Below are 21,704 nucleotides of genomic sequence, written 5' to 3'. Positions count from 1 at the left end.
GTGCTGTACAGTCACAGCTCACAGCAACCTCAAATTCTTAGGTTTAATAGATTCTCTTGCCTCAGCCTCCCAAGTAGCTGGGACTACAGGCGCCTACCACAATGCCCAGCTATTTTTTTTGTTGCAGTTGTAATTTTTTTTTTTTTTTTAACTGGCCCAGGCCAGGTTTGAACCTGCCATCTATTTTGTATGTGGCCAGTGTCCTACCCACTGAGCTATGGATGCCGCCTTGAGGACTTTTTTTTTTTGAGACAGAGTCTCAAGCTGTCACCCTGGGTAGAGTGCCTGGCTTCATAGCTCATAGCAAGCTCAAACTCCTGGGTTTAAGTGATTCTCTTTCCTCAGCCTTCCAAGTAGCTGGGAGTACAGGCTCCTGCCACAACACCCAGCTATTTTTTGGTTGTAGTTGTCATTGTTGTTTGGCAGGCCCAGTCTGGAGTTGAACCTGCCACATCCACTGTATGCGGCTGGTGCCCTACCCGCTGAGCTACAGGTGCTGCCAGCGAGGACTTTTTTTTTTCAGAGTCTCACTTTATCGCCCATGGTAGAGTACTGTAGCGTCACAGCTCACAGCAACCTCCAACTCCTGGGCTTAGGCAATTCTCTTGCCTCAGCCTCCCCAGTAGCCAGGCATTGTGGCAGACTACAGGTGCCCGCCACAACGCCTGGCTGTTTTTTGTTGCAGTTTGGCAGGGGCCTGGTTTGAACCTGCCACCCTCGGTATATGGGGCCAGCGCACTACTGACTGGGTCACAGGCATCGCCCTGATTATTTTTATTATTTTTAAAAATACATATAAAGTAGGTCTCCAACTTCATTTTTTTGCATGTGGATATTTTAGTTGTCCCGGTACCATTTAATTGTTGAAAAGACTATTCTTCTCCCATTTAATTGTCTTGGAAACTTTGTTGAAAATCAGTTGGCCATAAATATGAGGTTATGTTTCTGGATTTTCAGTTCTATTCCATGGGTGTATATATCTGTTATTATGCCAGTAGTATGCTTGTGTTGATTACTGTTGCTTTGTAGTAAGTTTTGAAACCAGGAAGTTTGAGTCTTCCAACATTTTTCTTTTTCAAGATTCTTTTGCCTATTCTGGGTCCCTTGAATTTCCAGTTGCCATCTTTCTTGTCAATCTTTTTTTTTTTTGTGTGTGTGGTTTTTTGCCAGGGCTGGGTTTGAACCTGCCACCTCTGGCATATGGGACCAGTGCCCTACTCACTGAGCCACAGGCGCCGCCCTCTTGTCAATCTTTTTAAAAATTAATCTCAGGCGGCGCCTGTGGCTCAGTGAGCAGGGCGCCGGCCCCATATGCCAAGGGTAGAGGGTTCAAACCCAGCCCCGGCCAAACTGCAACCAAAAAATAGCCGGGCGTTGTGGCGGGCGCCTGTAGTCCCAGCTACTCGGGAGGCTGAGGCAAGAGAATTGCTTAAGCCCAGGAGTTGGAGGTTGCTGTGAGCTGTGTGAGGCCACGGCACTCTACTAAGGGCCATAAAGTGAGACTCTGTCTCTACAAAAAAAACTCTACCTTTAATTTTACATCATTGAGCTCATAGCAATTATATTTGTGTCCCTGCTTCTTCACCTAACTCTATACTGTAAGCTCCACCCCAGATTATAAGCTCATTTTACATATAATTTGCTACATAATTTAGTAATTTTCCAGTTAGATTTTTTTTTTCCTGTGAACTTCACTAGTATACATGTTGCGGCTGTGGCTGGTTTCATAACTAACATTTGGGGAATCTGAACGAAGAGTATATGGGAATGCTTTGTACAATTTCTGTAGGGGTGAAATTACGTCGAAATCTGAGACAGCCAAATTAAAAAAAAAAAAAAGATTCAGGCTCAGCGCCTGTAGCTCAGCGGCTAGTGCACCAGCCACATACCCTGAAGCTTGAGGGTTCAAACCCAGCCTGGGCCTGCCAAACAATGACAACTACAACCAAAAAAAATAGCCGGGTGTTGTGGCGGGCGCCTGTAATCTCAGCTACTCGGGAGGCTGAGGCAAGAGAATCGCTTAAGCCCAAGAGTTGGAGGTTGCTGTGAGCTGTGACGCCACAGCGCTCTACCGAGGGCGACATAGTGAGACTGACTCAAAAACAACAACAACAACAAATTCAATCCCTTAGGATTTTCCCCATTGCTCCAGCCCTCTCCCTTGGTCCAGCCTTGCCATTTGCCCAGCCCTCTCAGTTGGTCCAGCCTTTTCATTGGCCCAGCCGTCTCTGTTGATCCAGCCCTCTCCGTCGGTTCAGCCGTCGCTCACAGCGTGCAGCCTCTGAACAATCGTCATACCCCAGCAACGCTGCGGAGCCCCAAGCGCTGCTTCCCTGAACTCTGGGCTGTTGTAGGCAGGGCGGCCCTAGCGTTACTCAAGCAAACGCCCACCTTCCCCTCACCAGCCCTAGGGGGTAACCGCCGCTCGTCGCCCCGCCACCCTGCGAATCGCCGCCCCTTGACAACGGCGCCCTCAGCTCACCCCGACTCTCGGGCCCGGTGGGGACGCCTCCATCCGTCCGCTTCCCTAGGCCCAACCAGCCCCCGCCCGCTCTGGCTGCGCTTCCTCAGCAAGTGCAGGGCGGAAACGCCGCTCACCTCCGGGAAACCCCGCCCTCTCTGGCTCCAGCCCCTCCCCTCCGCGCTCCCCTAGCTATAAAGCTGCTGCGGGAAGCGCCCCCTGGGCTCTGGAATGGGGATGAGATCCCCCAGCCTCCCTGGCCCAGCCTCCCACATTCCCTGGTGTCCTGAACCCGGCCGCCTCTTCCACATTCTCTGTGGGATCCCTTCCTTCCTGCATCCTTCCATATCCTCTGTGTCCATGCCCGGCGTCCTCCACTCCACCCCTGTCCTCTCCGTTTTCCTCTTGAATTTACTCACGCAACCCACTCTCCGCCGGAACCTCCAGCTCTTCGGTGGGCCCCTTGCCCTCGCATCTGTACTCCCCAGGGGTCCTCTGCGTCCTGATAGCACCTCCGCACTCCTGCACCCCCGCCCTCTCTCTCTCCCTGTTCTCCACTTTGGGACAAAATGGACAAAGATGCCTTCCCTGGAGTTGCTTAGCTTATGTTAATGGGGATGGAAGAGGGTCGGGACAAGGAGACCAGGTAGCAATGCCTTTGGTAAACGCATAATATGCACAGAGTATTAGAAGCGGGTACATGAGGCCAGGCGCGGTGGCTCATGCCTGTAATCCTAGCACTTTTGGAGGCCGAGGCGGGTGGATTTGCCTGAGCTCACAGGTAGAGACGAGCCTGAACCAGAGTGAGACCCGTCTAAAAATAGCCGGGCGTTGTGGCAGGCGCCTGTAGTCCTAGCTACTCGGAAGGCTGAAACAAGTGAACCGCTTGAGCCTAAGAGTTTGAGGTTGCTGTGAACCATGACGCCACAGCACTCTACCGACAAAGTAAGATTCTGTCTCAAAAAAAAAAAGAAGAAGAGGGTACTTGCTACGGGGAAAATAAAACAGGAAGGAGGAGCGGCTGCCTCTTGTTGCAGTTTTTGGGGCAGCGAGGAGCACATAATTTTCGATTCTTCCCATCGCTGGCCACCTGCAGGGTCAATGCTGAGGAGATCTCCCGGCCCAATCGCTCGCCTCCCAGCCCTGCAGAAGGCACCTTAGAGCCTACGCAGGTTTTTAAAGAGCCGGTGGGCGTCCGGCGTGGGTGGCGGGCGGGACCCGGACTGCTGGGTGGGAACCGTGCTCCTGGGTGCCCTCACTGCCTGTAGACTGGGTAGATGGCCGCGTCATAAAGCCGGCGCGCGCCCCCTCGCGTTCCCCGTGAGCAGCACGCAGTGTCTCCGCGGGTGGGGGGCTCGGTTGGGACCATGACTGCCAGACTAGCTGACCAAGGAAAAATGCGATCTCCAGGAGGAAAATACGCACACAAAGGCGAAGCGTAGAATGCGTTATCGTTATTTTCTTCTTAATGATAATACCAACAAAGAAAAAAAAAGGAGATGGCTTGGGGAGATGGGCAGCAAAATGAACTGGGTGTTGACAAAGATGCGGGAGAGCTCGGCCCTCACAGGCTGTGGGTGGAATGTAAGTTGCTTCATCCTGTGAACAGCAATATCACTTCTAGGAAAATACAAGGCTATTTATAGGATTGTTACAAACCAGAAACAACCGGGATGTGTCCAGTAATTGGCATTGGTGGGTATATTATCTCCATCCTTGCAGTGACATATGCAATCAGTAAGGGGGTACTGAGGAGCCTTGATGTGATGGGAAGACATCTGTGGTACACTAACAAAAAACATGTATGATATCACCCCAATTTTCTGAAAACAAGAAGTACACGGCTGGGCTCCGTGGCTCACGCCTGTAATCCTAGTGGGGCCAAGGTGAGTGGATTGCCTCTGCTCACAGGTTCCAGATCAGCCTGAGCCAGAGCCAGACCTCGTCTGTAAAAATAGCCGGGTGTTGTGGTAGGAGCCTGTAGTCCCAGTTACTCAGGAGGCTGAGAGGAGGATCTCTTGAGCCTAAGAGTTTGAGGTTGCTGTGAGCTATGATGGCACAGCACTCTACCAAGGGCAGCAAAGAGAGAGACTTGGTCTCCAAAAAAAGAAAAATGCAGGCCCTACTTATTTTTTGAGACAGAGTCTCATTATGTCACCCTCAGTGGAGTGCCTCACAGCAACCTCACTCTTGGGCTCAGGTGATTCTCTTGCTTCAGCCTACCAAGTAGCTGGGACTACAGGTGTCTGCCACAGTGCCCGACTATTTTTTTTTTTTTTTTAGCAGGCCCAGGCTGAGTTTGAACCCACCAGCCCTGGTACATGTGGCCGGCCCCCTGCCCACTGAGCTATGGGCACTGCACTGCAGGCCCTAGTTTTAAAACATAATTCCTTGTTCCTGGAAGCAGATTTCAAATGAGGGCCATGTTGGGAAGTGACCAGAGAGCTGCCTGCTCCAGGAGTGCAGGGAAGGGGAATCTGTGTTCCTTCTCTCCTCCTTGGGCAGGGGTAGCACTCAGGAGGATGGGGGTGGGCACTCAAGTTCCCTCAGTCCCCAAACTGCCTGGAATGAACCTGTGGGACAGGTGACCCTGCACTTTTGTCAGGCCTAGTTCTTCCTCAGGAACCATCCGTCTGGGAGGCTTCTTGGAGGTGGAACTTGGGCCAGGGAACAGTAGTAACCAGTGATGGAGGGTCACTCAGGCCTAGCAGGAGGGCCTGAGGCCTCCTGTGGTCAGACTCCTGGAGTGAAAGGAGTCTGGCTTCCCAGGGGCCCAGCACGGAGGTGCCACTACCCATTTCAGTCTAAGGGCAGCTGGAAGGGGAGGCCTCAGGGACCCCAGCTAGTGCCCAGACCTGTGGCTGATGCCCAGGTTGAGGGACCCAGTTGAGACCTGAGGGTCAGAAGTCCCGGGAGAGTTTGAAAGATGGCCCAAGCCAGAAGGTTGGGAAGGGGGGGCCTAGGAATGGTTGGGGCAATTATGGGCCTCACAGGATCCAGAATCCTGCAATTTAAAACCTGTCCATGACAGGATCTAGCATACAGCTTCTTTTATTCTGTTTTGATTTTTTTTCCTGCTTACAAAAGTAATTTATGCTTGATCTAAAAAAAAAAAAAAAAATGATGTTGAAAGTGAAAATCTGTTGAGGACAGGGCTCAAGAAGCTCTATCGTCAGAGTAGGGCCTTCAGCCCAGGTGGCTGACCAGTGAGGGTAGATGCCCTGTGTTGTCAAGGTTCCGGGGATGTGCTGGATGCCATGGAATTGGCAGCGGTCTCCTCTCCTGGCTCCGAGGGAGGGCCCCCTGGCAACCTGCCAGCTTCCATTCCCTCAGCATCAGCATCTGGAAGAGAAGGGATGGGTCAGGCTGGCATCCCAATAAAAGGGAGGGTCTGTAGGGGGAAGGGCAGCACCTGACCCTGAGTGTCCTGAAGCCCAAACCCTGGGCCTCACTAGGCTTCCTCACCATCAGGCTGGGGATGTTCCAGGGTCAGACCCCCTGCTGACTTAGACAATTAAGGGCCACTCAGGGATACTGCTCCAAAAGGCCACTAGCCCAGGGCCACAGAGGCTGTTAAAATCCTTTCCAGGAAACTTTAGGCCAAATCCAGGCTGAGCACTAGGAAGCCACTGCCATACCCACAGCCTGGCCTGCCCCCTGGCATGGGGGAGATGTTTGTGGACTTAGGGATAGAGGAGCAAGGTGAGGCAGGTAGACTGCCCACGAATATCTGCCAGTGAAACTCTTGGGGCTGAGATGGGTCCTTGCCAAGCATGTCATCTGAAGAAGGGTGCCCCTGCTCCTGTTCTCACAAAATCACCCTGGGCCTGGAGTCTAGACAGATCCAAGTAAGTGAACAGAAGTCTCAGATGGGTTAGAAAGGATCCTCCCTCAAGATGGCCCTGTTCCATTGAGCTCAGGGAAAACAGGCCAGGGTTCCACCCTCTGCAGTGACTTTTGGTGGCCTCAGGATAGGGACTCAGTCCCTCTGAGCCCTGCCTTCAAAAGGCCATGGGGATGGCACCCTCCACCCTTGGGCTATTGGAAGGAACCCAGTAGTCATGTGGAAGCACTCAGAACAGGACTAGCTGTTGGAATACTAGTGACAGGCGGGCACACAGCAGAGAAGGCTCCTGGGATCCCTCTGAGTCCCTGACATGGCCCCACCAGGCCAGGGACCCCAGCATTGGGACAGAGGCTGAGGGATCCTTAGGGTCTCCTGAGCCTGTCCAGATCTCACCTAAGGAGAGCGGGGTGAGGATGTCCTAGGGCCTTGGCCCATGGGGAAGCTGAAGGGCTATGATTCCCTCCAACTGTAGGTCATGTACCCCTCAATTTCCATCACTGAGGCAGGGTTCCCTGCACTTCTCAGCTAACAGATGGAAACCCAAAGGTCTCTTCCCTCTCCTGTGATTGGCTGAGGATCCCGGGTGACCTCAAGGAGCCACCTGTTCAGAGGTAGGTAGCAACTATCAGGGTTTAATAGTCCCCTCTTCTTAGGGCATGGTGAACCCCACTTCCAGTTGGGAAAAAACCCGCTAATCTCCTTCCATCCACAGGGCACCCCCTGAGGCACTCCCCAGAAGGCATGTTCAGGTTCCATCACTCACACCAAGCCTGGTGGGGATTGGAGGTCTGCTTAAGGACTCACTTGGACTGTGACACAGAAACATATATACAGACCGTCTTTTCAACATGTAAATAAGCACGAGAACAGATACACACAGACCCACACCAACACACCGGGGACGCACAAACACACCTCCTAGGTAAATACATACACAAGACCACAAATACCCAGAGATTGACAATGAGACACTCAAGTAGACAGACCCCAATACACTTGCAGAAATAATCCACTGCATGCACATGGGAAGTGCCAGGACACACATGTGCTCTCCAGGGAGGTCTAACCTCATAGGTTCCTGTCTTCCCAACCCCTGTCTGTCCTGTAGCTACCACCCCTGTGCCCATCCTTCTGCCCCAGCAGGTCATTTCCCCTGTACCCAGGTTCCTCCCACTGCTCACTGCTCCCACAGAGCCCTGAGGCAGGACCCAGGGGTCCCAAGAACTTGCTGTTGGGAGAGCCTAAGGGGCCCTCTCCTTTGCAGGGGAGAGCATTCTAAGGCCCAGGTCACCTAGGGAGAGCTGGGTGCAGAGAAAGGGGTGACCTGGCCCTCATCCCACTTTTTGCTACCTACCTGCTCTATCACCCCCAAGTCTGGCTTGGAAAAAAGTCTAGCCCCACAGCAGGGGCAGAGCCAAAGGTGGCTGGGGACGGGGGCGGGGGTGGAGAACAGGGCTAAGGCTGCCCAAGACTATTACCCCAAAGGCAGAGAGTAGGTTATGAACTTGCCTGATGACTTCCAGCCAGGCTGCAGCATTCCCTGCTGCCTCCCTCAAGGGATCTGGGAGGAGCTGGGAACTGAGCTTTCAGTCCTGGGAGCTCCAGGGAGGGTGAGAATTGGCCAGAAGAGGCAGGCAGGGTAGGGACAGTCCTGGAGAGCCCAGGTCAAGTTCATGACCTTTGTGCTCTCCTGGGAGAGGAGGCTTCTATGTCAGGGGTCTTGCCTAGCCTGCACACAGCTGCTGCTCAGGAAACATGGATTTGGTGACTGAGTGATTGGATGAGTGAGTGAAGGTGTTTTCTAGAACATGTGGTGAAGCAACAATAAAGCAACCTTTAGAGAAGCTGGGCTCTGATGGCAGCAACCAGCATGGAGTGCCACCTGGTGATGCGATGCCACCTCCCCCAGAGACTGCTGCAGACAGCTCATTTCAGAGGGAACAGATGCAGAGGCAAGGTTGCCTCAGAATCTTGGGACTGAGAGGGTCACACAAAGGGATGCCTGGGCTTGAAGACCCTCTCCCTGCTTCCCACTCATGGTCAAAAGCAGCAGGAGAGGGGCAGCTCTAAAGGGTGCGCTGACCGGGGGAGGGGCGTCCCGCGCGGGAGCCTCACCCTGGTCCAGCTTGCTGCGTTTCTGCTCAGGCTCCTGGGGGGCTGCCTCAATGGCCCGCTGGGCCTCGGGATGGGTCTTGAGGAGGGCCTTGGCAAGGGTGGCTGGGCCAGGCACTCCCAGGGACATGATGCAGTGCACGCCTTTGCGTTTGGCCCCTGCCACTTTGGCGCTGTCTTTGGAGGCTGTCAGCAGGACCAGTTTGGAGAACTTCCTGGGCTTCCTGGGGGCTGCTGGGATGACATCTGTGCCCGGCTGAGGGGACGGCTCTTGACTGGCCTTCATGCTCTCAGCCTCCTGCTCACTGGCCTCAGGCAGGGGCATTCCAGGACTGATGGCCTGTCCCTCAGGCCACATTCAGCCCCTGGCAGATGGATTTCTCCTCTTCCCTGGCAACCCAGGGCTTCAGGGGCTCTCTGTCCTAAAGAAGCAAAATCCCAGTCAGTGGAGAAACCCTTGGGCATGGGGCTGTAGAAATGGACCTGGAAGAAAGTTGGGGCAGATGAAGCTATCTGGGTGACCCCTGGGGCTGATAGGCGGGGGATCTACCTGATAGTACCAGGCCCCTGGGCTGGTGTTTCACTGCCAGATCCTCTCCTGGCAGCTCTGGGTCACCCCCCACCCCCACCCCTGTGACCCAAAGCCTCACTTTCCCCATTTGGAAAATATGTATAATAAAGACAGAGGGGCTGTCAGGGTGACTAACACAGTGATACCATGAGTGACAACCCATGGGGCTTCTAATGTGCTAAGCTCATTGGAAGTGTTTCCATACACTTTTCCTTTGACCTTCCAGTCCGTTATAAAAGTTGGCTATTTTTGGGCGGCGCCTGTGGCTCAGCGGGTAGGGCGCCGGTCCCATATGCCGGAGGTGGCGGGTTCAAACCCAGCCCCGGCCAAAAAAAAAAAAAAAAGTTGGCTATTTTTTTGTTGTTTGAGACAGAGTCTCACTCTGCCACTTTGGGTGGAGTGCCATCAAGTCATGGTAGCTCACAGTGAGCTCAAACTCTTGGGTTTGAGCAATCCCTTTGCCTCAGCCTCCCAAGTAGCTGGGATACAGGTGCCCACCATGACATCCGGCTAGTTTTTCTATTTTTAGAAGGAATGGGAGTCTCATTCTTGCTCAGGCTGGTCTTGAACTCCTGAGCACAAGCAATCCACCCACCTCAGCCTCCCAAAGTGCTAGAATTACAGGTCTGAGCCACTTTGCCTGGCCAAGTTGGCCATTTTTATTGACCCAGTTTACAAATGAAGACACAAAGGCATGTCAAGGTGACCAACACAGCCATGAAGTGGCAGAGCTAGGATGGATCCAGAAGTCATCCCCACACAGTAGCTAGTGAATCTCATCTGTATCCATAGAAACTGGTGTCCCTGAGTACCTACAGTCCGAGACAAGCACTTAGGAGACATGAGCTCAGTTAGTTGCCCTTCCCAGAATCCCTGCTACCCTTCACCCTGTGGTCCAAGGGAGAGTGGGCCAGGAACCTGTCTGTACTTTACAGACCACAGCACTGAAGCCTGGCCCTGCCCCGTCTCAGTCTGGAGGCCTACAGGTCACCCTACTAACGATTTCTCAAACTGAGAAAATCTGAACTGGAGCTGGACCCGCCCTAGCTGGGCGGGGACAAGGATATGGCGATGTTGGAGAATCCCACTTGACTTCTGACCTGGAGAAGCAGAGGATCGGTTAGGTGGAGCCAGTGAAGGGGGCCAGCTGGCTTAGAGACCAGGGCCTGGGGGCTGCAGCATCAGTGCGGGAAGACTTTTCTGTCTTTTAGGAGTAATTGGGTGGTAGGTGGATGGTGAGAGTCTTTCAGACTGTAGCCCAGGCAGCTGTCATGCCCCTGGATCAGAACCTAGGCAGGACAAAGACCATAGATACCCACTTTTGCCCTTGGGCCTGTCTCCCCAACCTGGCTGTGAGGTTCTCATTGTTTCTTCTGACTCTTCCCCATACATTTGGCTCCAGAGGCCATGGCCCAGCAAGCCAACATGTTCCAAGACCCCATTGTCCAGGAAAGAAGCCAGGGGATGCAAGGCTGAGGGGGTCTGGGGTAGTCTCCTGACCACAGGACTAAACAGACACAGATGTGAAGGCCCTACCCCAGGATCACTGTCTCCAGAGAGCAGGCACTCAATGAGACCAACAAGTCACCTGACTACAGGGATTGCTATTATGTTATCCCTTGGCCCCAAGAAGAGTCAACCCCTATTCCTTCTGTGTGTGTTTTCCCAGCCCTGCCTGCTGGACCCACAAGGCTATTTGGAGGTGCTGTGGGGAACCTGAAGACCAGCCATGGGATGTTGACTGGCCTGGGTCAGTGTCATTCTCAGGTTGGTCCTAGGGACGGATGCTTAACAGGTGTCCTGACCCAGTGTCCTCCTGGGGTCTCCAAGTATGTCCTGCCACCCCAGCACCCCTGGACTCCAAAAATGATGTGGCTTCCTGCCCACCCAGCATGCAAACTCCCACAATAAAGTGGTAGGGACAGTGGTAGCTGCCTCCCCCACCCCCCGCCCCCTTGGTCTGTGGCTCCTTTGGGAGCCTGAGGCTGGCCTGGCAGAACCCTCCACTCACATAGGACCAAGAGTGACCTTAGGGGCACTGACTCACCCTTTGTGGTCCCCACCCTGCTGCCAGGCCAAGTCTTGAGTTGTTAAAAATGGCCCAAAGTGACATTATGCCCCATCTCAAATTAAATGTTCAACTCCCAAAGTAAAGACTAGAACAGACCTGAACTATTGACAAATTCTAAAAAGAGAAAAGTCAAGAAAATAAAACCTCATCAAATTTGAACAAGCGAATCCCTAAATCCATAAATTGGGCTGTGAGGATAATAAATTGGTCTTCAACTCTCTCTCCTGACATACAACTCCTAAAATCCTTAGAAATTCCAAAGTGACACTTTTGTTATGTATTTTTTCTTATTTCTTTGCTTTTTTTGTTGTTGTTGTTGAGACAGAATACCACCCTATGCCCTGAGCAGAGTGCAATGGCGTTACAGCTCACTGCAACCTCAGACTCTGGCTGGGTCATCCCAATGCCTCAGCCTAGGGAAGTCGCTGGAATTATAGGTGCTTACCGCTGTGCCCTGCTAGGTGTGGCATTTTTTTAGGAGTCAAGGTCTCAAACTTGCTCAGGCAAGTCTCGAGAACTTGGAGGTCAAGCAATTCTCCCTCCTCGGCCTCCTATAGTGCTGGGATTGTGCTCAGTGTGGTCTTGAACTCCTGGCCTCTGCATCCTTTGATCAAAGCAATCCTTTGATCCTCCTGCCTCAGTATCCCACAGTGCTGCGAATATGTCACCTCACTTTGATCTCTTCTAATAAAGACACAAGTTAGATTAGATTAGAGCCCATCCCAGGACCTCATTTTACCTTAATCAATCCTTCAAAGATTCTGTCTTCCGCAGCGCCTGTAGCTCAGTGGGTAGGACGCCAGCTCCATATACTGAGGGTGGCAGGTTCAAACCTGGCCCTGGCCAAACTGCAACAAAAAAATAGCCGGGCGTTCTGGAGGGTGCCTGTAGTCCCAGCTACTCGGGAGGCTGAGGCAAGAGAATCACCTAAGCCCAAGAGTTTGAGTTTGCTGTGAGTTGTGATGCCACAGCACTCTACCAAGGGTGACAGAGTGCGACTCTGTCTCCAAAAAAAATAAAATAAAAAATAAAGACCTTGTCTCCACATACAGTCTCATTCTGAGGTACTAGGGGTTAGGACTGTAACAGAGGAACTTTTTTGAGACAGAGTCTCACTTGGTTGCCCAGGCTAGAGTGTGGTGGCATCAGTCTAGCTCACAGCAACCTCAAACTCCTGGGCTCAAGCAACCCTCCTGCCTCAGCCTTCCAGGTAGCTGGGACTACAGGCGCCCACTATAATGCCCAGCTAATTTTTCTATTTCTAGAAGACACAGGGTCTCCCTCTTGCTCAAACTGGTCTCGAACTCTGGGTTCAAGGGATCTTCCTGCCTCAGCCTGCCAGAGTGCTAGGATTATGGGCCTGAGCCACTGGACCTGGCTCAATAGAGGAATATTGAGGGGACACAACTCAACCTATAGCACAGCAAATGAGTGATAAATCATAGCTTGTGGTATCTCTAAATCTTCATTTCAAGCTTCCATGTACATTCAAACCAGATCTAAGAGGGCAGGAACACCCAGGCCTACACACAGGCAGCATGCAGGGAATATCTGCTGTGAGGAGCCCTTGCCTCCACTGGATCTCAGCACAACTCAGGTCCCTGGGCTCTGCTCGGTCCCCCAGGGGATCCAGAATATGTGCATATGGAGTTTTTTGTTAGGATCATCATTCAAATAATAAAAGCCCCAATGTAAGTTTTTGTGGGCTTGGCGCCAGCCACATACACCACAGCTGACAGGTTTGAAACCTGCGCAGGTCAGCTAAACAACAATGACAACTGAAACAAAAAATAGCTGGGCATGGGTGGTGCCTGTGGCTCAGTGGATAGGGCGCCGGCCCCATATACCAAGGGTGGCAGGTTCGAATCCGGCCCCAGCCAAACTGCAACAAAAACAAAAATAGCTGGGCATTGTGGCAGCTGCCTGTAGTCCCAGCTACTTGGGAGGTTGAGGCAAGAGAATCACTTAAGCCCAAGAGTTTGAGGTTGCCGTGAGCTGTGATGCCACAGCACTCTACCAAGGGTGACATAGTGAGACTCTGTTTCAAAAAAAGAAAAAAAAGTTTTTGTAGAAACTACTTTCATCTTTGGGTTACCAGTTTGAAAATACAATCCTGAATGATAAATAGCTCCTGTATATTGTTGAGGCAAAGTGATGAAATGGAGGCTTGGTGCCTGTAGCTCAGCGGCTAGGGCGCCAGCGACATACACCAGGGTTGGTAGGTTTGAACCAGGCCCTGGCCTGCCCAACAACAATGACAACTCCCAAAAAGAAAAAAAAAAAAAAAGCCAGGCATTGTGGCAGGCACCTGTTGTCCCAGCTACTTGGGAGGCAAAGACAAGAGAATCACTTAAGCCCAAGAATTTGAGATTGCTGTGAGCTGTGATGCCACTGCACTCTACTGAGGTGACATAGTGAGACTCTGTCTCAAAACAAACAAACAAAAAAAGGGTAGTGCCTGTGGCTCAAAGAAATAGGGCTCCAGCCTCATATGCCAGAGGTGGTGGGTTCAAACCCAGCCCAGGCCAAAAACTGAAAAGAAAAAAAGAAAAGGAAGGGGGGAATGAAATGGATTGTGTTGAGCTTATTTTTAAATTTGGATTATTTGGCTGGGTGCAGTGGCTCTGGGAGGACTAGGATGGGTAGATTGCTGGAAGTCAGGAGTTCCACACCACCTTGAGCAAGAGTGAGAGCAAAACACCGTATCTAAAAATAACTAGCCAGGTATTGTAGCAGGCGCCTGTATTCACAGCTACTCAGGAGGTTGAGACAAGAGATTACTTGAGCCCAGGAGTTTGAGGTTGCTGTGAGCTATGACCCCGTGGTACTCTACCGAGGGCAACGAAGTAAAACCCAGTCTCAAAACAAACAAAAAAAAAAAGAAAGAAAGAAAGAAAAGAAAAAAGAGGGCGGTGCCTGTGGCTCGGTGAGTAGGGTGCCAGCCCCATATACTGAGGGTCAAACCTGACCCCAGCCAAATTGCAACAAAAAATAGCTGGGCGTTGTGGCGGGCGCCTGTAGTCCCAGCTACTAGGGAGGCTGAGGCAAGAGAATCACCTAAGCCCAAGAGTTTGAGGTTGCTGTGAGCTATGACACCCCAGCACTCTACTGAGGGTGACATAGTGAGACTCTGTCTCAAAAAAAAAAAGTTGAAGTAGTGTTACCCTATGAGCCAGAATTTCTACTCCTAAGAATATACCCAAGAGTGGGTGGCGCCTGTGGCTCAGTGAGCAGGGCGCCAGCCCCATATGCCGAGGGTGGCGGGTTCAAACCCAGCCCCGGCCAAACTGCAACAACAAAAAAATAGCTGGGCGTTGTGGTGGGCACCTGTAGTCCCAGCTACTCGGGAGGCTGAGGCAGGAGAATCGCCTAAGCCCAGGAGTTGGAGGTTGCTGTGAGCTGTTTGATGCCACGGCACTCTACCGAGGGCAATAAAGTGAAACTCTGTCTCTACAAAAAAAAAAGAAAAAAAAAAAAAAAGAATATACCCAAGAGAAATAAAAACACATTTCCACACAAAAATTTGTACATAAATGTTCATGATAGCCTTATTTTTAACAGCCAAAAAGTGGAAATAGCCCAAATATCCATTAATGAATAAATAGTTAAATAAAATGCAGCATATCCACACACTGGAATATTATTTGGTGTTAAAAAAAGAAACAAAACAAAACATGCTATGGCCAGGTGCAGTGGCTCACATCTGTAACCCTAGCACTCTGGGAGGCTGAAGCGGGTGGATTGCTTGAGCTCATGAGTTCAAAACAACCCTGAGCAAAAGCGAGACCCATCTCTACTAAAAATAAAAAAACTGAGGCAAGAGTAGTGTCCATAGCTCAGTGGGTAGAGCGCTGAGCACATACACCCAGGTAGGTGGGTTCGAACCCAGACCAGGCCAGCTAAAACAACAATGACAACTGCAAAAAAAAAAAAAAGAAATAGCCAGGTATAGTCCCAGCTACTTGGTAGACTGAGGCAAGAGGATCACTTAAGCCCAGGAATTTGAGGTTACTGTGAGCTGTGATGCTACAGCACTCTACTCTACCCAGGGTGACGTCTTGAGACTGTGTCTCAAAAAAAAAAAAAAGAAAGAAAAGCAAAACTGAAGCGGGTGGCGCCTGTGGCTCAAAAGAGTAGGGCGCTGGCCCCATATGCCGGAAGTGGCGGGTTCAAACCCAGCCCCAGCCAAAAACAGCAAAAACAAAAACAAACAAAAAAAGAAAAACTGAAGCAAGAGGATTGCTTGAGCCCCAGTTGGAGGTTTCTGTGAGCTATGACTCCAGGGCACTCTACCCAGGGTGACAGCTTGAGACTCTGTCTCAAAAAAACAAAACAAAACAGAAAAAAACCACGCTACAACATGAACGAACCTTGAAGGAATTATTCTCAGTGAAAGAAGCCAGACTCAGAGGATCACATATTATGATTCCCTTTATATGAAATGACTTCGCTAGAGAACCTACAGTAGATTTGTGGTTGTGTTGAGGTGGAGGAGGGCAGAATAAGGAGTGATTGCTAATGGTTACAGGGTTTGGGGATGATGAAAATGCTCTGAAACTCATTATGGTGATGGCTGCACACATCACAACCAAGTGATACATTAGAAGCTCCTGAATTATATATACTTTAAGTGGGCAAACTGCATGGTATGTGAATTATCTCAATAGTTTTAAATATTCTGAAAAGGGCAAATGAAGTCTATAAGCAGTGGTTCTCTTAGCTTCAATACGCCAAAGATTCTCTTTTCGTTCTTGTTAAAAATGCATACTTCTGGACCAATGCATGCTAAGACTTCTGCCTCAGAAAATCTGGACAAGGACCCAAGGGCCTATATTTTTAGCTAGCACCTCATTTGATTCTGATACTTTGAAAAACACTGATGATGTTGAAGTCCTATACCTGAGGAGTCTGTAATTTCTAGTTCACAGGCAAACTCCTTGTTAGCCACTCCATGGTTGGGGATAGGTATGTTCTAGGTTAGTAGTTTCAAGTGGGATCAATCTTTTTCCAGATTTATTTCTAAACTTCTAGCAATTTATATTTTAATAGTAAAGAAAGTTTTAAGAAGTAGCTATTTTAAGATAGTCAGTTTCTAATGTATATATCTTGAACATTTAAAAAAACATTTTTTTTTTTTTTTGAAACAGAGTCTCACTTTGCTGCCCTCACTAGAGGGCTGTGGTGTCTCACAGCAACCTTAAATTTTTGGGCTAAAAATGATTCTCTTACCTCAGGCTCTTTGGTAGCTGGGACTCTAGGTGCCCGCCACAATGCCTGGCTATTTTTTGGAGATGGGGTCTCTTGCTCAGGCTGGTCTCGAACTCCTGAGCTCAGGCCAATCCACCTGCCTCAGCCTCCCAGGATCCTAGGATTACAGATGTCAGTCACCTTGCCTGGCCTCTTTTGTTTTCATTTATTGAGACAGAGTCTCACCCTGTCGCCTTGGGTAGAGTGTCATGGTATAATCATAGCTCACAGCAACCTCAAACTCTTGGGCACAAGCAATCCTCTTGCCTCAGCCTCCCAAGTAGCTGGAACTACAGGTCTGGCTATTTTTTTGTTGCAGTTGTTTAGCTGCCCCAGGCTGGGTTCCAACCCGCCACCCTTGGTATATGTGGATGGTGCCGTAACCACTGTGCTACGGGCACTGAGCTGATATATAGACTCTTAAAAAGTGAAGCAGATAACGAATTAAAAAGATCAAAAGGGACCAAGTGTGGTGGTGCATGCCTGTAATCCTGGCATTTTGGAAGGCTGAGGCAGGAGGGTCATAAGCTCAGAAATTCAAGACCAGCCTGAGCAAGATCAAGACCATGTCTATTTCTAAAAATAGAAAAATGAGCCAGTGGTTGTGGGGTAGGCTTATAGTCCAAGCCACCTGGGAGGCTGAGGCAGGAGGATTGCCTGAGCCCAGCAGTTTGAGGCTGCAGTGAGCTAGGCTAAAGCTATAGCACTCTAGCCTGGGCAACAGAGAGACACTCTCAAAAAAAAAAAAAAAGAAAAGAAAAAAGAATAAAAAACACAGCAAAAGACTTAATAGTTATCTTACCTTACTCTTTTTAGACCCTCCCCTCTACTCTGCAATCTGGTGGTTTGATATTCCTATGGGTTTCTAGTCACCCACTTATCTTAACCAGTTGTCATGACAGTGGACAAAACAAAGGAGACCCAGAAGCCTACAGATGGCTAAATGTAAAGCCAAGACCCAAGATAACACAATGTTAGGAATTGGCAGGAGTCTCTCACACACCATCAACCCCCAATATGTCCAGATCCCAATCTCTGGAACCTGTGAATATGGTACCTTACTTAGTAAAGGGGATTGCAGATGAATTAAAGATGCTCACTAGGAGATTTTTCTGGAGGGTCTGATGTAATCACTGGGGCCCTTAAAAGAGGAAGAGGGGGGCGGCGCCTGTGGCTCAGTGAGTAGGGCGCCGGCCCAATATACTGAGGGGGCGGGTTAGAACCCAGCCCCAGCCAAAATGCAACAACAACAACAAATAGCTGGGCGTTTTGGCGGGCACCTCTAGTCCCAGCTACTCAGGAGGCTGAGGCAAGAGAATCGCCTAAGCCCAAGAGCTGGAGTTGCTGTGAGCTGTGATGCCAAGGCACTCTACTGAGGGTGACAAAGTAAGACTCTGTCTCTAAAAAAAAAAAAAAGAGGAAGACAGACTGGGATTAGTGGCTTATGCTGTAATGCTAGCACTTTGGGAGGCTGAGGCAGAAGAAATGCTTCAGATCTTTACAAAAAAGAGAAAATGGAAAAAAGAAAAGAAAATTAAAAGAAAAGAGAGAGAGAAGGGCCAGGCATCGTGGCTCACTCCTGAAATCCCAGCACTCTGGGAGGCCGAGGTGGGTGGATCACCTGAGCTTATGAGTTCCAGACCAGCCTGAACTAGAGTGAGACCCCATCTCTAAAAATAGCCGGGTGTTGTGGCAGATGCCTGTAGTCCCAGCTACTTGGGAGGCTGAGGCAAAAGAATCACTTGAGCCCAGCAGTTTGAGATTGCTGTGAACTAGGCTGACACTGCAGCACAACATCTAGCCTGGGCAACAAAGTAAAACCCACTTGTCTCAAAAAAAGAATAAAAAACACAGCAAAATGGGCCAGGTGCGGTGGTTCATGCCTGTAATCCTAGCACTCCTAGAGGCCCAGGTGGGTGGATTGCCTGAGCTCACACGTTGGAGACCAGCGTGAGACCTCACCTCTAAAAATAGCCAGGCTGGCTGCTGTGGCTCAAGCGGCTAAGGCGCCAGCCACGTACACCTGAGCTGGCGGGTTCGAATCCAGCCTGGACCTGCCAAACAATAATAATGGCTGCAACCAAAAAATAGCTGGGCGTTGTGGCGGGCGCCTATAGTCCCAGCTACTTGGGAGGCGGAGGCAGGAGATTTGCTTGAGCCCAGGAGTTGGAGGTTGCTGTGACCTGTGACACCACAGCATTCTACCCAGGGTGACAGCTTGAGGCTCTGTCTCAAAAAAATAAAAATAAAAATAAAAATAGCCAGGCTTTGTGGTAGGCATCTGTTTTTTTTTTTTTGCTTGTACAAAAGGTTTTTATTGGTGGGGTGGGGTTGCAGGACAACACCAAGGAGGAGTGAGGAAAGAGAGAGGGGGAGAAAAGAGAGAGAGAGGAAAGGGGGGGGAGAGACGGAGACCGAGAGAGACAGAGACAGAGAGGAGAGAGGGGGAGAGGGAGAGAGCTGTGGTAGGCATCTGTAGCCCCAGCTACTAGGGAGGCTGAAGCAAAAGAATCATTTGAGCCCAAGAGTTTGAGGTTACTGTGAGCTATGATGCCTCGGCACTCTACCGAGGGTGACAAAGTGAGACTCTCTCAAAAAAACAAAAAAACACACACACAGCAAAAGTCTTAATAGTTATCTTATCTTGCTCATTTTATACCCTCCCCTCAACTCTGAATCTGGTGGTTTGATATTGCTATGTATTAGGAACTCCAGAGTTCAAGCTACAGTCAGCAATGATTACTTCACTGTACTCCAGCCTGAATGAGGGAGCAAGACCTTGTCTCATAAACAAACTAGAGGAAGAAAAGGCAGTAGAGAGTGAGAAAGAGAGTAATGGTTGGAAGCAGATCCAAGAGAAAAGACGGTGCTGGCTTTGAAGACGGAGAATAGGATGGTCACCCAAGGAATTTAGCAAAAGTTGTCAATAGCAGAGGAAGAGTGAATTCATTGTTTGCAGTCCTCAGGTGATAATGACAGCTGCTTCCTAATAATCGTGTTCCATGCAGTCCATGGAGAGCTGTGACAAGTATGCTGCTGGGATGATGAGACACTTAGGTGTGCGGTAAGTGTAAGTGTAAGGAGATTTTTTTTTTTTTTTTGTAGAGACAGTCTCACTGTACCGCCCTCGGGTAGAGTGCCATGGCGTCACACGGCTCACAGCAACCTCTAACTCTTGGGCTTACGCGATTCTCTTGCCTCAGCCTCCCGAGCAACTGGGACTACAGGCGCCCGCCACAATGCCCGGCTATTTTTCTGGGGCAGTTTGGCCGGGGCTGGGTCCGAACCCGCCACCCTCGGCATATGGGGCCGGCGCCCTACTCACTAAGCCACAGGCGCCGCCCAGTGTAAGGAGATTTTAAAAAGCAGCACGACCCCCCCCCACACACACAAAGGTCAAGATCTACCTGCTATGGGCGGCAGAGATTCAGTAACTGCACCTCCCTCCCTTGATCACCATGGCTCATAATCTTACTTTTACTCCTCCTTTACCTAATGTAATTTCCATCAAATGCTGGCTCTGCTGGCCTAAATGGCCCCAGAGACTCAGTTTTCTTCTCTCCCATCAAATCACCACCTCCCCTCAACTTTAAGGCTCCGGAGTGTCTTCCCAGTCTCAATTATCTCACGCCTCCAACTTGTTGCCATCTCTGCTGGGCCTTGGGAGCCACCAAGATGGGACGGGACTGGTGGTGGGTCCGGGGGGGCGCAGCATCGGGTGGGGCGAACACAGCCAGGAAAGGCGGGAGAATGTGGGGCTTTCTGATTTGGGGGCATCAGTCCAGGGAGTTGGTGGGCTGCGAGAAGGAGCGAGGGGATAGGAGGCCACCCGTGGCGGACTGACAAGGAGGCGTCCGGAACGCTAGGACGCACTGCCCGGGAAACCCCTTCCTAGCACCAGCGACCCTGTAGACCTCCATGAGAGCAGGGCCATCCACTGCGTGATTCAGGACCCTCCCCACCTGCTGGGCCCGTTCTCACCGACGGCAGCGGTGACACAGAGCCGTGGCGTGTTCTCAGCTTCAACGCAAGCGGCTCCCAGCTTCCGTTCGGGCAGTCACCTCAGTCCCGGGTCACCGAGCGAGCATGCGTAGCAGTCTCCAGGCCCATTCCGGGGGCGCCTACAGCTTCTCCGGGTCTTTCCCGAACGCAGCCGAGCAGGCCGCCTGGCCAATCGGCGTGAGGGGGCGGGACTCTTTGAAGGGGCGGGGATTGGGTTATTCAACCCGAGCTGAGCGTCTTTGGGGCTAGCGGCCTGGATTCGGTTCCTGGGAGGCGCTCTCGCTGCACGAAAATGGTGGATTTAACTGAGACCCTTCGACTGCCTCTGGGATTTGACTTCTCTCCGTCGAGGAAGCTGTAGCATTTGTTCAATAAAGGACTTGTTCAGCTCCATCACAATACTGAGCAAGCAGAGGGAAGGTCTCTTTACGCTCATTGAATCCGTTGGTTTCCATTCAACCCAGCATCTTTGACGCAGCATCCTTGCCATTGCCCCCGCCCTCACGCATTTGCCCAGCCCTCTCTGTTGGTCCAGCCCTCGCCCATTGCGCAGTCCTGGCTCACAGCGCGCAGCCATTAGACACTTGTCATCCTCCCTCATCCCTGTGGGGAGACCAGTGTCGCGCCGCTGAAGCTGCGGGGTCTTGCGTGCAGCTTTTTTTAATTCTTGGCGGTAGCAGCCAAGGCGGCCCCAGCATTACCCAAACTGACGCCCACCTTCCCCCCAGCCACCCTGGGACCACCGCTTCTAGCCCCGCCCCACCCCACAACGACGCCCTGGGCTCATCCCGACTCTTGGGCCCCGTGGAGACGCTTCCCTCCGTCAGCTCCCCTCAGCAGAGCCAGCCCCTATCCGCTCTGGCTGAGTGTCCTCAGCGGGTGCAGGGCGGAAAAGCCGCTCACCTCCGGGAATCCCCGCCCTACCTGCTCCACGGCTTTAAAGGTGGTGCAGGAAGCGGGTCCCTGCGCTCCAGGAGGTCCAGGTCGAGGTTCCCGGGGCCTCCCGCATCGCGCATTTTCTTTTCTTTCTTTCTTTTTTGGAGACAGACTCACTTTGTCGCCCTCGGTAACGTGCCGAGGCGTCACAGCTCACAGCAACCACAAACTCTTAGGCTCAAGCGATTCTCTTGCCTCAGCCTGTAGCTGGGACTGCAGGCGCCCGCCACGACGCCTGGCTATTTTATTTTTTTGAGACGGGGAGGGGAGGGGGGGTCTCGCTCTTGCGCAGGCTGGTCTCGAACTGGTGAGCTCAGGCAATCCACCCACCTCGGCCTCCCAAATCCTGGGATTACAGGCTTGAGCCACCGCGCCCAGCCTCCGCATTTTCCTTACCTTCATGCCCCACTTGTTAGCAGGGCCACATTCCTTCCCGCCACTGTCCCACTCCACCCCC

General features: G+C 51.3%; 2 protein-coding genes across 6 annotated transcripts in view; both read right to left on the bottom strand.

Annotated features, from left to right (window-relative positions):
- Nucleotides 1-2,563, bottom strand: part of FLYWCH1 (FLYWCH-type zinc finger 1) — a 63,733-nt gene extending 61,170 nt beyond the window's left edge. Inside the window, exon 1 of one of the 3 annotated variants that reach the window (XM_053554230.1) lies at nt 2,483-2,563. The gene's annotated coding sequence lies outside the window, so the exon portion shown is untranslated. The remainder of the gene's footprint in view (nt 1-2,482) is intronic. The other 2 variants (XM_053554234.1, XM_053554236.1) reach the window with 2 other exon arrangements.
- Nucleotides 2,564-3,906: 1,343 nt separating this feature from the next.
- Nucleotides 3,907-21,429, bottom strand: FLYWCH2 (FLYWCH family member 2). Of its 3 annotated transcripts, XM_053554292.1 has the most exons (4): nt 20,291-20,461; nt 11,802-11,910; nt 8,424-8,842; nt 3,907-5,803 (listed from the first exon to the last, which is right to left on the bottom strand). In XM_053554292.1, the coding sequence occupies exons 3-4, from the start codon at nt 8,776-8,778 to the stop codon at nt 5,691-5,693; spliced, it is 468 nt and encodes a 155-aa protein (XP_053410267.1). In that variant the 5' UTR covers nt 8,779-8,842; nt 11,802-11,910; nt 20,291-20,461; the 3' UTR covers nt 3,907-5,690. The 3 variants fall into 3 exon arrangements, with proteins under 3 accessions (XP_053410267.1, XP_053410269.1, XP_053410268.1); XM_053554294.1 differs by lacking the exons at nt 11,802-11,910; nt 20,291-20,461 and adding an exon at nt 21,236-21,429; XM_053554293.1 differs by lacking the exon at nt 11,802-11,910 and having other exon boundaries at nt 20,291-20,459.
- Between the last annotated feature and the right edge of the window lie 275 nt (nt 21,430-21,704).

The sequence above is a fragment of the Nycticebus coucang genome, chromosome 12 (assembly GCF_027406575.1).
Source record: "Nycticebus coucang isolate mNycCou1 chromosome 12, mNycCou1.pri, whole genome shotgun sequence".
Lineage (NCBI taxonomy): Eukaryota > Metazoa > Chordata > Mammalia > Primates > Lorisidae > Nycticebus > Nycticebus coucang.
The sequence above is the reverse complement of the archived record's forward strand: the minus strand, read 5'-3'. Positions and strand labels throughout refer to the sequence as shown.